At 37.8% G+C, this 15,352-nt stretch overlaps 1 protein-coding gene across 1 annotated transcript; it reads right to left on the bottom strand.

The window, feature by feature from the left end:
• Positions 1-316: 316 nt before the first annotated feature.
• On the bottom strand, positions 317-14,824 carry LOC107697772 (centromere protein F). Its single transcript, XM_016498628.1, has 20 exons — positions 14,739-14,824; positions 13,561-13,767; positions 13,268-13,464; positions 12,630-12,742; positions 12,454-12,545; positions 12,082-12,346; positions 11,735-11,937; positions 11,184-11,309; positions 10,952-11,080; positions 10,684-10,806; positions 9,967-10,102; positions 6,682-9,836; positions 4,439-6,418; positions 4,205-4,357; positions 3,988-4,122; positions 3,628-3,789; positions 3,345-3,519; positions 2,753-3,190; positions 2,427-2,602; positions 317-726 (listed from the first exon to the last, which is right to left on the bottom strand). Exons 2-20 carry the CDS (start codon positions 13,720-13,722, stop codon positions 523-525), a joined length of 8,124 nt encoding a protein of 2,707 aa, XP_016354114.1. The 5' UTR covers positions 13,723-13,767; positions 14,739-14,824; the 3' UTR covers positions 317-522.
• Positions 14,825-15,352: the final 528 nt, after the last annotated feature.

Genomic DNA, 15,352 nt, shown 5'->3' on the forward strand with positions numbered 1-15,352 from the left:
ACAGTCTGCATATAAATCTCTACATATTATACAGCTTAATGCTTTCAGGCTGTAATTTATCATTCCTTACCAATAAAGTCTGCTGCAATTCTTGTGTGTGAGTAAACAGCCAAAAGGCCACTTATAGAGAACAGAAGTACACAAACAAACATTTGTAAGGCAGAGTGAACTTTAGTAAAGTAGTAAGAAAAAGCAATGACATACAGTAAAACGGAGTGATTAGTTGTAATGTTTCTAAAAAGAAGAAAAAAAAAAACTCAAAAGGATAAAAGAAATCAGGTCATTATAATACATACAATAAAATGATACAGCTATTCTGTGTTAAGGATAAAACATCAATCATTTTGTGTCTTGAAACAGTAAAAAAGAAAGAAAAATGAGATACAGAAATCAGAAATGTAACAAAATACATATGGTACAGATGCCCTTGTATATTATTTACAAAGCTAAAAAGCCAGTGCATAAACATTCTGAAAAATATAGCATTAAAAAAAAAGGGAAATTCACATGGCATCCCACTAATCACTGAACTTGGCAGTTGTCGTTTTGTTTTGGAGAGGCACTGACCCGTTCTTGTTTCTCCGGGGTCTTTTTGAAGCTGCGAGAGCGCCTGCTAATTTTCTGCTCTATAGCAGGCACTGGGCTTTCACAGCTGTTTTCCTGTGGACTGTTGGTCAGTGGAGATAATACAGCCGCATTGCTCTGGATAGCCTTAGGCACCTGGACCTGAAAGTACATGAACATGATGTCAGGAGCGAGCAATGTTGGGCTGCCAAGAATGCCCAGCGGCAATATCAGTGTTCAAAACAATTCGTATTATACACTTCTCTGGGGAAGTGTCAAGATGTGGACAAGTGCAAATGCATAAATATAAGATCTTGCAATCAATTAATCTTCTCTCCTCTCCAAACCTATACACCCAGCATGTACTTTAAGGAGAAGAACAAGTGCTGAATAGTAATTGAAAACTGGCTGTGCTGCAAGCTGACTAATGGTTTGCTCATCCTCCCCATGCACCCTGCCAACGGCTCGCATCGGTCTCACTTGAAGCTTAGCTGTTCATTAAGAACTTCAGCTTTTATGATCCATTAAATAGGTCCGCCAATTGTAGAACACCTTTAACTTATGGTGAAGCACTTGCTATGGAATTAAGGGCCAATTTTTTGAGGGTCTACGTTCAGAAATGTTTATACAATGTTTCAAAAGTATAGCCAATAGATTAACTTATATTGTAACGCTATTCACTTACAAGTACCTCACTGTAACTCATATTCTTGCTTGCTATATTCTATTTTTGTATAAACAAAAAATAAGTGACAAGTCTAAATTAATTTTTGTGGTAATAAATATTATGCCAAAAGTACTGTAGATTAAGCTTAACTTGTACTGAACCCAGAGTACTCCTTTAAATTTTACACATGGAAGCAGGAATGCAGAACTTCAGCCTTCATAAAAGCTTAACTACATTCTGAGTCAGGTATTCAAGGTGGTGAATCGTATATCTGGGGCATAAAAGTTACTCTACAGCATGTGGTCCTGACTCCCCTTGAATTCTTAAAGAATAACTGGGAAAATCTCCAGGAAATGGTGACCTGGGGTAAGGGGACACATGATTAGAACTTTGAAGGAAGTTAAAAGCTGACAGGAGAGCTTTAATTCTTCAGAGCACTTAACTTCTTTCCATCTAATCTGAAATGTCATGCAGAGTTTCATTTGGAAATGCATTCATGGTCAGTAATTTTAAGAGCGGTAAATGAGTTAACTACAGACTGCAGTAACCTTTTCTGAGGGTCTGTGATGCCCTCCCGTGGTTAAAGAATGACTAAATGTTTATTCTGGTCTGCTCTTACGATTTGGTATTACTGTACTGCTAATACTGTTGGCTGTTTATGACAAATTGCTTGTATTTTTCCAAACCTGTAAGTTGCCAATCCAGTATTGAACATTTTGCCAATCTTTGACACATTGCATGAAACCACCATGGTTATTATAATTCACTTAAAAAAAGTTACTTAAAATAAAAATGTTAAATAATATTTAAAACTTGAAATTATATAAAAATGTTTAACTTAAAATAAAAAGGTATAATATATATATCAAAAACAATTAAAAATGATGAAAACAACAAAAATTACTACTATACATTTTTTTTTTAATTATACATCTGAGCCCTATAATGAACATCATAAAATAAGAAATATTAGATCTTCCTATTTGCTTGTGCACAATGGAATATTGCCATTGGAAGATTCATATATACAGTTTTTAATATTACACAGACATTGGTATTGGAATCAATACTATCATCATCAATTTGAATCTTATTTTGCACTTATTTCAAGGAAAAGTTTATATTGAAGAAGTTTCTTCATTGTTCACTTTAAAAGATGTAGTTGCAGGAAATACACAGAGGCAGTTCTACTCACAGTGTTTGAAGTTCTGCCCTCTGCTGTCTGTTTGGAGATTTGCACAGGATGCTCTGCTGAAACTGAGCTCTGCTGAGCCACAGTCATTCGGGCGGCCAGACGAGGGCTGCAGCGCTGCACTGTGGTTCTGCGAATGATGAATGGACTCATCTCTCCAACTGGAATATCTGCAAAACCTGTACAGAAAGACGTGATGTAGATGTGTAAAAATAGCAATCAATAAAACATTCCTTTCTTGTGAAAGCTTTGTTGAGAATAACTCGTATGAATATGAATGTACCCTTGATGTGGACTATAGAGAATGACAAATTGCGATAACCTCTCACCTTTCTGAACAAGTTCAGGCAAACCCTCTGGTTTGAAATCCTCATCGTCTACATCTAGTGTGGCTTTAGGTGTGGCAGCCGCAGCTTTCAGTCTCTTGGTGATACAGTGCAAGGCTTCCTGTGCTTTGTTAGGAGTGTCATCTGCTGCTCTCGGTCTCTTTCCTGCTGGCACGTTTGCTTTGTCTTCCACTGGTTTACTGTTCTCCAGGTCAGTCTTCTCAGACCTGAGTGACCTCCTGGTCTTGGGGGTCTTTGTCTGGGTGCTCAACTGCTTGAGCTGGTTCTTGAGGCTTTCATTGGTCTCTTCGAGCTTGTGAACTTTGACCATGAGGCTGCAGTATCGGTCCATGCTCTCATCTGCTTCACGGCTCTTTTCCTCCAGAGCTTCCCTCAGCTCCTGTAGTTCTTCCTGCCGGGCGACACTACTGCCGGCATCACCTGTTAACAAGAAAGATGCTCTGTATTTCCAGATACATTTATTCATTTTAGTTATTGTTTCTTTGTCTAACACTTTTCAACTTGTAAGATGACAGTCCAATGCAAGTTAAGTTTACTATTAGACCAAGTGCTTATCTTCTTGTTTTGTTCATACCTTGTTTCTGTGAGGCCTGCAGTGCTGCTATCTGTTGTCCCTGCAGCTGAAGTTCTTCCTGAAGTGCCTCCTTCTCACTCTCCAGCTGTTTGCACGACTTCATCCACAAATTGATCTTACTCATAGCACTGTCCTTCTCTTTGGACAAGCGCACAACCTTTGAGTCTAACTCTGCCTACCAATAAATATGACGGTTAATTATTTTACTAAAACTTGAATATTGAACAGAATTTAAAAATATTTATTATATATTACAGGAATGGGGAAAAAATAAAAACAATACCTTTTCTTTTTTACAAAGTTCTAATTTGTTTTGTAACTCCTTGAAGGTAGAGTCCACATCTGCATTTTGAGACTTGAAGCTATTGAGGTCTGATAGATACCGTGCAGCCTTTTCTTCAACCGCCATACTTTCTTCCTTCAGTTTATTAAGCTCCATCTCATTCTGTAGAGAAAAACAGAGAAGAACTTGATCAGAAATACAGTAAAATGAGAAATTATTACAGTTCAAGATAACTCTTTTCTATTTAAAAAAATTTAAGTTTTAATTCTTATTATTATGCATTGTTACCATAACACCTCTTGCAAGAACGCAGTCCTACTCTCATAAAAAGCACATTGTTGCAGTGTTACATCTGCCCACCTGCTGCTGTACACGTTTCAGGTTCTCCTCATGCCTCCTGTTGTTTTCCTTTATCTGAACATCATGACTTTCCTGAATATCGGATACATTTTTCTGTAGGCCATCTTTTTCCGTTGTCAGTGCTTCTAAGCTGAGCTGGAATGTGCAATAAAATGGAGTGTAAGCAGAGACTGAACATTCATGAAGCCAGTAAAACATGGTAAAGGAGAATTCATACCTTGTATGTCTCGATTTGTTTTTGAGACTCCTGCAGTTGACAAGTCAATAGATTTTGATTAATCTCCAAAGCATTCTGTCTTTCCCTTTCCTCACACAGTCGTTGCTGATGTTGTGTTTGGAGGTGCAAACTGCTCTCATGCAGTGCATTTAACTGAAAAGTAAAATGAATAAATTAATATGTGAAATAAAAACAAGAACAAAATAAGAACAGCTAAAGATGACAAAAAAATACCTTTTCTGTTACTTCGGAGTTCATGAGCTTCATAGCATCAAGTTGGCTCTCCAGATGCTGGATATTATTCTCCAAAGAAGTTACACTTGTCTGCAATACCTCTATCTTGGTAGACTGTATCTGTGCCATCTCCTCCAACTGTGCAATAGTAGACTGCAACTCAACCTTGTCCTTTTTCAATTCATCTCGCTCTTCTTGACTTGAAGATAGTGCCTGCAGCTCAGCTATTTGTGACTGAAGTTGTGCGTTTTCTTTGCTAAGATCCCGCTGCTTGTTTTCTAAGTCTTTCAAGAGCAACTGTTTGGATGAACGAAGCTCCGCTTGACACCTTTCATATTCAAGGACTCTCTGGGAAAACTCTTTGTTTTCTGATTGCAAAGACAGCAAATGAGTGGTCAAATCCTGTGCTTTCTGTTCTTTCGATTCTACTTCTCTTCGACAGAGTTGAAGTTCCTCCTCCATGGCATCAACTTTTAAATGGAAGTCCTCAATTATCTGTTGCTGGTTCATTGTTGCCTCTTCCACAGATTTAAGCTTTTCAGTAGCTGCTTGATTGGACAACTGCAATTCATCAATTAGGTTGTTCTTTTGTTGAAGTTCTTGCTCAAGTTTATATTTCTCCTCCTTGAGATCTTTCAGCTCACTGACCATCTCTTCAATTTTCTTGGTAAGCTCTTGTGTTTCAGCCTGTACTTCCTCGAGCTCAGCTTTGGCAGTCTCTGCTTGAAGAATGGCATCCTCTAGATTCTGGTCAGAAAGTTCTTTATCTCTCTCCAGCTTTTCAATGCTGTCCTGAAGAACATCTGTCTTCCTCTGGGCAGCTTTGAGCAGCTGACTCATGTGGTTCTTTTTCCGTTCATCAGATTCAATTCGTACCTTCAGTTTTTCAATGCCCTGCCTCATCTGAGCTACCTCCTCCTGAGTAGAAATCAACCTAGAGGCTATTTCACCTTTCTCCAAAAGGGACGATTCAAGTGATTGGGACAGCCTGATATTCTCATGCTCAAGTGAATGGATTTTGGAAGACATGTTTTCAGACTCTCTTGAAGCAAAATTCTCATTGCTCTTTAAACCATTAAATTCACTTAGCAGATTTTTGTTGTCTTCATTCAAAAGAGCCACTGTATTCTCAAGGTTTTGAGACCATTGAATGAGTTGCTCTTTTTCTTTCAGCAGAACATCAATTTGGTTAGCTGTCACCTCGTTTTTTCTTTTCCCAATCCTAATGTCCTCTTCTAGCTCTTTTATAAGTTCTCGTGTATCGGTTTCTCTCTTCTCCAGAAGCTCAACCTTTTCTTTCCACTTCATTAAGGAGAGATTTTCACTTTCCCTTTCATCAGCACACAAAATAAGCTCTTCTTTAAGCCGCCCACCTTCTGCCATAGTTATATTAAGTTGTTGTTCAAGGCTGCAATTTGTCCTCCTAGCTGCTTCAAGCTCTGCTGCTTGCTTCTGCTTCTGTTCTTGTATCTCTTCTATGTCAGCCTCCATGGACAGGATGTGCTTCTCTAAATTAGCCTTCTCCGAACGCACTCTTTTTAGTTCACTCTCAATCTGGAAAAACTTCTCATTCCACTCACCTTTTGCCATCTCTAAGCTTTCCATCATCTCCATAACATCTGAGAGCTGGCATTTGGAGGTCTGCAACTGTAGTCTAAGTGAATCAATCTCTTCTGTCAACTCTCCAATGTGGTTGTTCAGTTTCTTGTTTTCTTGAGTAATGGACGTCAACTTGTCTGTGCCGTTTGTCTTTTCGATTTCAATTTCACAAATTTTGCCCTCCAAGTCCAAGCACAAATCATTTCTAGCTGCCATTTCAGATTCCAAGACTTCAAACAGGGACTGCAAATGAACAAGCTCCGCTTCTCGCTTTGTTAGAGTTTCCTTAAGTGTTTCTGGGCTAATATCTGGAGTGAAGTCTGACGGTTCAGGTTGATGCAGTATGTTCTCTTGTGCTTCATGTGTCATTTTTTCCATTTCCTGATCAAGATGGGAAAAAAATATGAATACAAATGAAGAGAAATTAAATAAAATAGATTTCTGATATAAGCAGTGCTTTAAACTCATATTTTACCAAGGTACATTTTCAAAATGCAGCAATTTAAAGGTGCAATCTGTCATTTTCTAATTTATTTTGTATTGGTGCCATAGTAAAAATGTGCAGATCAGTCAGTCATGATCAATTTACTTCAAAGTAAAAAACACCTTTAAGTAAGCTTTATGTTGTGAAATACATAGATTACCTGGGAGGGTTCAGTAGCCAGCAAGGAGGATGATGCAAGGTCCAATTCCTGCAGTTGTTGCATGGTTGCCTCCAGTTGTGAGGACAAGATCTCTGTGTGTTGCTTTTCTTCTTTAAGTTTGGCCTCCAACTCATTTCTGATACGGAGCATTTGCTCCTCCATTCTCTGGAGCTCTTTAGCATGCTGTAATTTGAGTTGTTCTATTTTAATTCCTGTTTGCTCCTCCATGGTTCTGATAGTCTCCTTAAGAACATGAGACATCTCCTCAAGCTCCCTGGATTTATTTTGCATTTGATCTTTCAGCGGTATATGTTTGCCATCCTCATCTGATGGCAATGACGTTTGGGCCTCTTCTTGTGAATCAAGATGCTCTCCAGGTGATGAAATACCCAGGACAGCAATATCTTCTTCAAAGGGCAAAATAGATGTGTTAGCAAATGGCATTTCACAAATATCTTGGTCATTCTCATCTGCAGTTTGCTCTTTTTTCAGTGTGTCTGCATCAGAGTTTGCTGCAAGAATCTTCTCAGATTGAAGTTGTTCTATGTATGTTTGCTGTTCTGCAATTTGAGATACCAGAGAATCGTTTGACTGCTTGAATTGATCTATTTGCTCACGGGAATTCTGGGCATCTGCTTTTGATTCCTGAAAATCGGATTCCAACTTAAGCTTTTGTTCCATAAGATTGTTGTACATTGCTTCAAGGTTTGCCTGCTTACAATTCTCTTGCTCAAGGGAATCTTTAAGTGTTTCATGGGTTGCATGTAAAGACTCCAACTCCGTGAATAATGCAGAACTGGATTGTTGTTCTTCTTGTGTTTTCTCCAAACACGCAGATAGCTGTGACACTTCAAGTGCGCTTTTTGCATAGTCTTCTTTGACGGACTCGAGCTCTGCTTGTAGGATGGACCTCTGTGCCTCACTCTCACCTAACTTTGTTTCAAGAACACTGATATTGCCTTGCAGTGCCTCTACTTGTGCTTCAAATGAATTGATGCAGGTTTCATTATCTTCAAGATCCATCTGCAACATTTCAAGCTGTACTTTGATTTTGTTCACGTTAATGTTTTTTTCGTTCAGTGCTTCTAACGCTTTAGCTTGCTCAGATCGAGCCTCCTGAAGTTTTCCTTTCAAAGTTTCAATCTCACAGGATTTTGCAGCTTCTTGGCTTTTTAAATCTGCCAAAGCAGCTTTGAGACTTTCTATCTCCTGCTCATGCGGATATGCACTTTGTTTCAAGTCTTCAAGTTCCTTTGCAACTTTCTGATAGGAATCAGTGACCTCCCTGAGTTGGTCCTTAGATAAGTCAAGATCTTGCTTCAACTTTACCTTTTCAAGAGCAGCCTCCTCTAGTTTCTCTGAAGCATTTCTGGCCTCTAGACATTTACTCTGTAATTCTGCTCCAAGTACACTGATGTGCTCCTCTAAACTCTTTTGTTTTTTAAGGTGAGTTTCAGTTTCAGAGACATGAGTTTCAGATTCCTTGTTGTGTCTTTCAGTGAGCTTCTTGATACTTGTCTCGAATAACGCTTTTTCTTCAGATATGTCTTGTACATTTTTTTCCAGACTTAAATTCAGCTCTGCAGATAAGTCGAACTGTTTTTGAAGACTTTCTAGTGAATTCTTTAGTGTGGTGGACAAATGATTTGAGGCCTCAAGCTCAGTTTGCATTAACACAATATTTTCTGCCACTGCATCTTTTTCAGCAAGTGCTCCTGTAATTTCAGAAACCTGTTTAAGAAGATTTTCTTTCTCTTGGCAAACAACATCATGGAATTTCTGGAGGCTTTCACACTTCTCAGCTAGATCATTAGCTTTATTTTCGACCTCTTGTTGTTTCACTTTGAGTAGTGCATTATCATGCTCTAAGCTTGATGCCTTCCTTTTTTCTTCTTCTATATCTTTTGCAAGATTCTCAGCTATTGTCTTCTGAGTTTCCAACTCGGTGGCGGTCTGAACTTGTAGTTCCTTTACTTCTTCCAGGGAACTTCTGGTTTCTTCTGCCTCAGAAACAAGACAATTAAACTGCTCTTCAAGAGAACAGAATGACTTATTCTTTTGTAGCAGAGATTCAACTTCAAGAATAAGATCTTTTTCCCTCTTTTCCACTAAAGACACTTTCTCTGCTAGATCTTCTCTGACTTTAGAAATATCATCATACTTTCCTTGGATATCTGCATTTAAATCTTTTTGACACTTTAGGTCTGATTCCAAGAGGGCAATCTTCTCAAGTACCTCCTGCAGGGATGTTTCCACATTCAGTTTTTCTTGCTCCAGCTCTTTGTTTTGTACAAGGCGGTCTTCACATTCTTTAGCTAACATGTCTTTCTCCTCTTTAAATTTCTCTAGCTCTTGCTCTCGCAAGGCAATGGTTTCCTGAAGATGCTCAATCTCAGTTCTGTTCATTTCAATAATAGAGTCCTTTGATTTAGCCAGGTCGCAAGCACTTTCATATTCAGCAAAGAGTTGACCATGGGTCTTCTCCAATCCTTCCAACTTACTTGTTTCTTGATGCAGTTTAGCTTCAAGCTCACGCACCTGCTCCTGCATCAGAGTGATTTGTTGCTTCAAATTGTCCATTTCCTTATTATGTTTTTGATGTGTCTCACGTAACTGCTGTTGAAGCTCCTCATATACTCTACCTTTTTCCTCCAGCTCCACACATTTTACAAGCAGTTCACCTTTGAGTGAATCAATCTGACCAGATAGGCAAATCTTCTCATTTTCTAAATCCTGCATCATTTTCTGGAGACCATCATGAGCATAATTGAGTTTGGCTTTATCATTCTCCAGATCTGCAATTTTACTCAGCATTTCTTCACGGTTGGATTCAGTGTTATTAATCAACTGTTCCTTTTCGGTTTTCCACTGCAGAAGAGCCTCAAACTCTTTCTTCGTCTCAGCAACTTCTTTCTGACAGGCGTTTGAGGTCATTTTGAGGTCTTTATTTTCTTTCTCCATCGCACATATCTTATTAGCTTTGAGTTCAACTTCATGAACTAGTTTTTGCAACTCGGCCTGACTCTTCATATTCTTTGCTTCCGTTTCAGCCAGAGTTTTCTTGGCATTTTCCAATTCTTGAGCAGATGATACACTTTGATGGTCCAATTTTTTGCGAAGCTCAGTCAGTTCTTCACTCTGGGTTTGTGTCTTAACTGAAAGTAGCATGTAAAAAAAATGATAAGATGAAGTATTTCTTTAGATTCTTTTTGAAATCTTTGTTTTTAAAGTGTTATATTGCAACACATTTAATTGGTACATTTTTAATAAACTTTTGTAACATACCTTTTAAATCATCCACCATTGTACGGCTTTTGGCAAGGTTTTGCTCAGTATTTTGTTTTTCCTCTTCAAGTTGTTTGACCCTTTTCATTCCTTGATCTAACTGACAACTGAGAGTATTCTTCTCTCTCTGCAACTCCTAGGACGAGAAGAAACAACACATTCAAATGCTGGCATGCTCTGCATACTCTATAAAGTAAAATCTGTTATTATTAAATGAAGGGGTCATATGATGCGATTTAAATTTTTCCTTTCTCTTTGGAGTGTTACAAGCTCTTGGTGCATAAAGAAGATCTGTAGAGTTGCAAAGACTAAAGTCTCAAATCCAAAGAGATATTCTTTATAAAAGTTAAGAGTCAGCCACGCCTACCTAAAGCGGCTCGTTCTAACACGCCCCCACATATCTACGTCACGATGTGGGAAGATTTGCATAACACCGCCCAAACGTTCACGCAAAGAAAGAAGGCGTAACTTTTATTCTCGCTGTAGTATTGTTGTTGCCGCTGCCGCCATGTCGTGAAGGCGCTGTGTGTTTCGCTGTGAGCAGTGCTTTCGTTGTGCTTGGGCAACTACTTTGTTTGGCCTTCCAAAAGAGGACGATATCTGCTTCGTCATGCCTGGAGCTGATCCGGTTCTTTTTAGCAACATCATATGACCCCTTTAAATGAAAACAACCAAACTAATACCTTATCTTATATAACAGACACCCATGCAACTTACATCAAATTTCTTCTTTAATTCTGTCTCCTTCACTTGACTGGCCTGCAATGCCTGTTCAGACCTGAGAAGTTTCTGTTTCAGCTCCTCCAAATCTTTCTCCAGTCGATTCTTTAGAGCAGTTACCTTTGAAACCAGTGACATTTTGTTGTGATTATGCATGTTTGGGATAAGTAACTCGAAAAGAAACGAAGAGAGGAAATATAATGAACAGAAACGTGTCATTTATACCATGCCTAAAACATTATTCATAGCTGAATTTTCAAATTACCTTATCCACATCTGACTGCAAAACATTGTACTCTTTTTTGGCTTGCTGGATCTCCATACTCATTTTATTTTTAACCTGGTTAAATTGCTGATCAAGAGCTTGATGGGAGCTTTGAAGTTGTGCAAGTTCCTGAAATGAGCGAAAGGACAAACATTTTTTAGTTTTAACTCATCCAACATTCAGAAATATAAAATATATGTTAAATGAATTATATTTGACAGTAAGACAAGACCTTTTGACTCTCTCTCTCCTGGTCCTTGATTTTCTGCTCCAAAGATCTATGCATGCTTTCAGCATTATGTCTCTGACAGTTCATCTCCTCTGTTACCTGCTTCAGCTTCATCTCAAGAGATGAACACTGAGGAGCCAAATCAACCAAAGATTAACTACTATATTCACATGAATTAACCTATTGTTCAACCAAAAGACTGAACAACACACAACATATAAAATACATACAGTGGCCTCTAAAATTGGACACCTAACGTTTGAATATCTTGATACATTATACATAAAATATAATCAATTTTAAAACATCAAGCCAAGTGGCAATTATTTGTAATAACTAACCACACTTTTGAAGCAAAATAGTTCAAAACAGCTTTGTGCAATGATTTTCCTGAAAGTGTGCTTTTAATATTTTGTAATATAATACAAAGACATTCATATATTTTAAGTGTTTTAGGTCTCCAAGTACTTTTCTGGGGCCACTGTATACAACATAACTTAATGTGACATAGCTTAAAAGATAACAAAATATAAATGCATTAAGCTGACCTATACCTTAGAAACTGACTGCTCATACTGTCCTGTAGCCTTTGCGAGTTCATCTCTGGACTTGCTGAGGAGTTTGTCCTTTTCTGCCAGATCTTTCTTGGCCATTTCGAATTGACTTTGAATTTCACTGAATTTATTGACCTGATTCTTCATTTCCTTCTCTTGAGCTTGAAGACGGAGCTCTAGCTCAGAAACCCTTGACCTTAGATCTGAGCAGCATGAGAAACAAAAAAAAAAAGGAAACAAAATGTGTTAACCTAAGGCATATGAAGATTATCACTGTAGTGCTATACTCAAAAGCATATTTTCATGTACATAATAAAAAATAAATCCATCTGTAAGGTCAGGCCAACCTTGATTTATATTCTTAAGCTGTTCCATCTGCTGTGATCCAGCTGTGTCACTTTGAGTGCCTGATGTGAACGGCTGGTGGGGCTTAATTGGTGTGTCATCGTAAGACCATGACATCCCAGAGGGTCCGTTTCTTCTGCTAGAGGGTGTCTCAATCACAGTCAGAGACTGATGACTGTGTGTTTGGTCTTGCTGCCAAGGGAAAATTGAGGACCCTGCCTGCTGTCTTGCAATGTCTTTATGGCTCACTGTAGACTGGTTCAGAAGCTTCAAGTGTTACAAAAAAAGAGATGCATTTTTACTATTTAGTAAATTAATATAATAACGAGCAACAAGGCTCTTTTCACAAACAAAAAAATATGTATTTTACTTACTTTTACATGCATGACTTTGATTTCAGCTTCCAACCTTTTCCGCTCCTCAACCTCTCGATTGTACTTTTCCTGTAGGTCACTTAATTTTGAATCTGAAGACGGCAATTATTACAGTGTTACAGTGTGTTGCATCCATTCTGAATTGCATTTTTTGCTTTCTGTAACTTATATCTTACCCTGTTGCCAATGATTAGGTGTCGCAGGGGTTGCAAAAGTTTTCTGTGGCGTACTAAACGGTTGGATTTCTGAAGCATGTGAAGTTTGGGACCGTTCCAACTCATGCTTGTACCTGAATGAAAAAGGTCAAATTAAGCCAAGACGAGTCTTATTGTTTACAATATGTTCTAATACAGGACTGTCCAAACTTGGTCCTGGAGGGGCGGTGTCCTGCAGAGTTTAGCTCTAACTTGCCTCAACACACCTGACTGGAAGTTTCTATAGCCTTGTCCAAATACCCACACTTGCAGTCTTTGCACTTGACCACTTGACTACTTATATGACGTACTTCCTGTATTTGGCCCAAGTGTTCAAGTGAGGATGAAGACCACAAGTGTGTGTCGAACTTTTCATTAAGACCGCAAGTGTGGGTATTTGGACAAGGGGAATGCCTAGCAAGAGCTTGATTAGCTGGTTCAGGTGTTTTTAATCAGGGTTGGAGCTAAACTCTGCAGGACACCGGCCCTCCAGGACCGAGTTTGGACAGCCCTGTTCTAATATTTGAAGGTTATTCAATTATTTACTTATACATAAAAACTAATGATGATATTATATTGACAGCTTAGGCACAACTAAGTATTTAACACTGTCCACTTACTTTTTGACCTCTTGTTCTAGTCTATCAATCTGCTTCTTGCACAAATTGAGTTGACCCTCCAGATAATTCACCTGTTGCTCCTTTGTTTGGATGTCATGTGCAAGTTTCTGTCTAGACTTTTCCAGACTTTCACAAGATTCTACCAAAGACTGATTTTCCCTCTTAAGGGCAGATGCTTCACTTTTCTCACTGTCCATCTGTAACGAAATATAATACACATATGATGCAAATTTAACGGCATTCATTAAGATGCGATAGAGGAAATCCACTCCATTGTTTCTCAGGTAACTGACCTTTTGCCTCTGTTTTTGTAATGTAGCTTCAAGGGAATCCAGCTGAAACTGTTTCTGCTGTCTTTCCTTCTTTATCTTGTCAAGGTGCCCTTCAATCTCTTGGATCTTTTGTAAGGCCTTTGCAGGAAGGCCATCCTTCCACTCTTCTACAGCCCAGCTCATACTTACTTAAGATGCTGTGTTGCTCACCAAAGACACTCTGGCATGCTGTGAAAAATGCAATAAGGTAGACATTTGTTCTGTAAAACCCTCAATCACACAGCTTAAACATTATAGAATCATGTACAACATTAAACAGACTATACAACTGAAGCTAAATAATATAAACAATTGATCATATATAATACAATAATATACACAATTAAAATTATTTAAAAATTCAATTATTATTACAGTTCAGTGTGTTCAGAAGTATTCACACGTTTTGATACAATTTAATGTTTCTTCAATTTTCTTATAAACTGTGTTTTTCATTCACCTAATATGGTGCACTATCAGATCATACAACAATCTCAAAAAATATTTATTATAAATATTGGCAAATTTAGCATTCAGTGCAGTTAATAAATTGAGAATACAGCATGGTTTCAAACTGATTTTTAGCACAATCGATTAAAATGTCACCAGTCTGACAAAAAAAAAAAAAAAACTTACTGGGGTCACAAAATAATCATATTTCGCATTTTATGCATCTATTAAATGTTGTAGTAATTGAGTTAGCTACTAACAGAAACGACTTAAAATAAGTAATTATAATACATTTATTTATGTGACAGAGCTTACATGTCACAAGAGTTTACTAGTACATAAATGTATTGTAAAAATAACTTTAAAAAGAAAAAATAACGTTATAGATAGCATTAGGACATGCATTGTAACGTTAATTGTTTTGTACTCCTATCACGTGAAATTTGAAAAGACCTTTAGCATGAAAAGAGTTTGCTTTAGTTTCCATAAATAATGATAATAATCATAAAAATTAGAATCACGGTTGTGAGAGATTATAAAAGAGGTTTATTTCATTTATAAATAAACCCGGCTATTATGATACAATACGAAATCATCACGCGGTTGGTTTTAACACATCAATCAAATAAATTTATAACGACAAAGACTTTAGACATATCCCACTCTCAACAATAATATACTACATTCTACAAAAAAACACATAATCTTACCAGAACTAAAGTAAGAACCCCTCACGGTTACTCCGCGATTACCCTAAGGTTCTTCTTCTCTTGTGTCTGTTTTTCAGTTACTAGAGTATAAAATTCAAAGAGTTCAACGTCGTTGTTGACGGAATGCAGCGTCGTTATTGGTGCGTTTGACAAATGACGCAAGAACATATCGGGCTCTGATTGGACACTCCTATCTATTCGAATGTAACTCCACCCATTATTTTCTAAATAATTATTTCGGCCCTGAAACGAGTGACTGTCGGGCGGTTGAGTTATTTAGCTCTCGTCCGAACATGCAGACAACTGACAGATGCAGAAAATAACGCACACACACCTGAAGACAAATAACGTTAATCGCTTCAAAGGAATTCATCCTCTTTCTTTAATATTCCTATTTACTAAAAAAAAAAACTATTTTAAGCATCGTTCTTGTCTGTATTATTGCTGGCTTTGTGCAAACTGGTTATCATAATAAATGCACCACATGTGATTTGTGATTATGTGCAATGATTTCTAATCCCTTGCTGTTATGCACTTCTGAATGGTTACATTTCTGTTCCTGTTCGTCTTCCTGAATGCAATGATCTGTGGGAAGATGAATGGCGCCATGCTGC

The sequence above is a fragment of the Sinocyclocheilus anshuiensis genome, unplaced genomic scaffold (genome assembly GCF_001515605.1).
Source record: "Sinocyclocheilus anshuiensis isolate Anshui unplaced genomic scaffold, SAMN03320099.WGS_v1.1 scaffold446, whole genome shotgun sequence".
Classification (NCBI taxonomy): Eukaryota; Metazoa; Chordata; class Actinopteri; order Cypriniformes; family Cyprinidae; genus Sinocyclocheilus; species Sinocyclocheilus anshuiensis.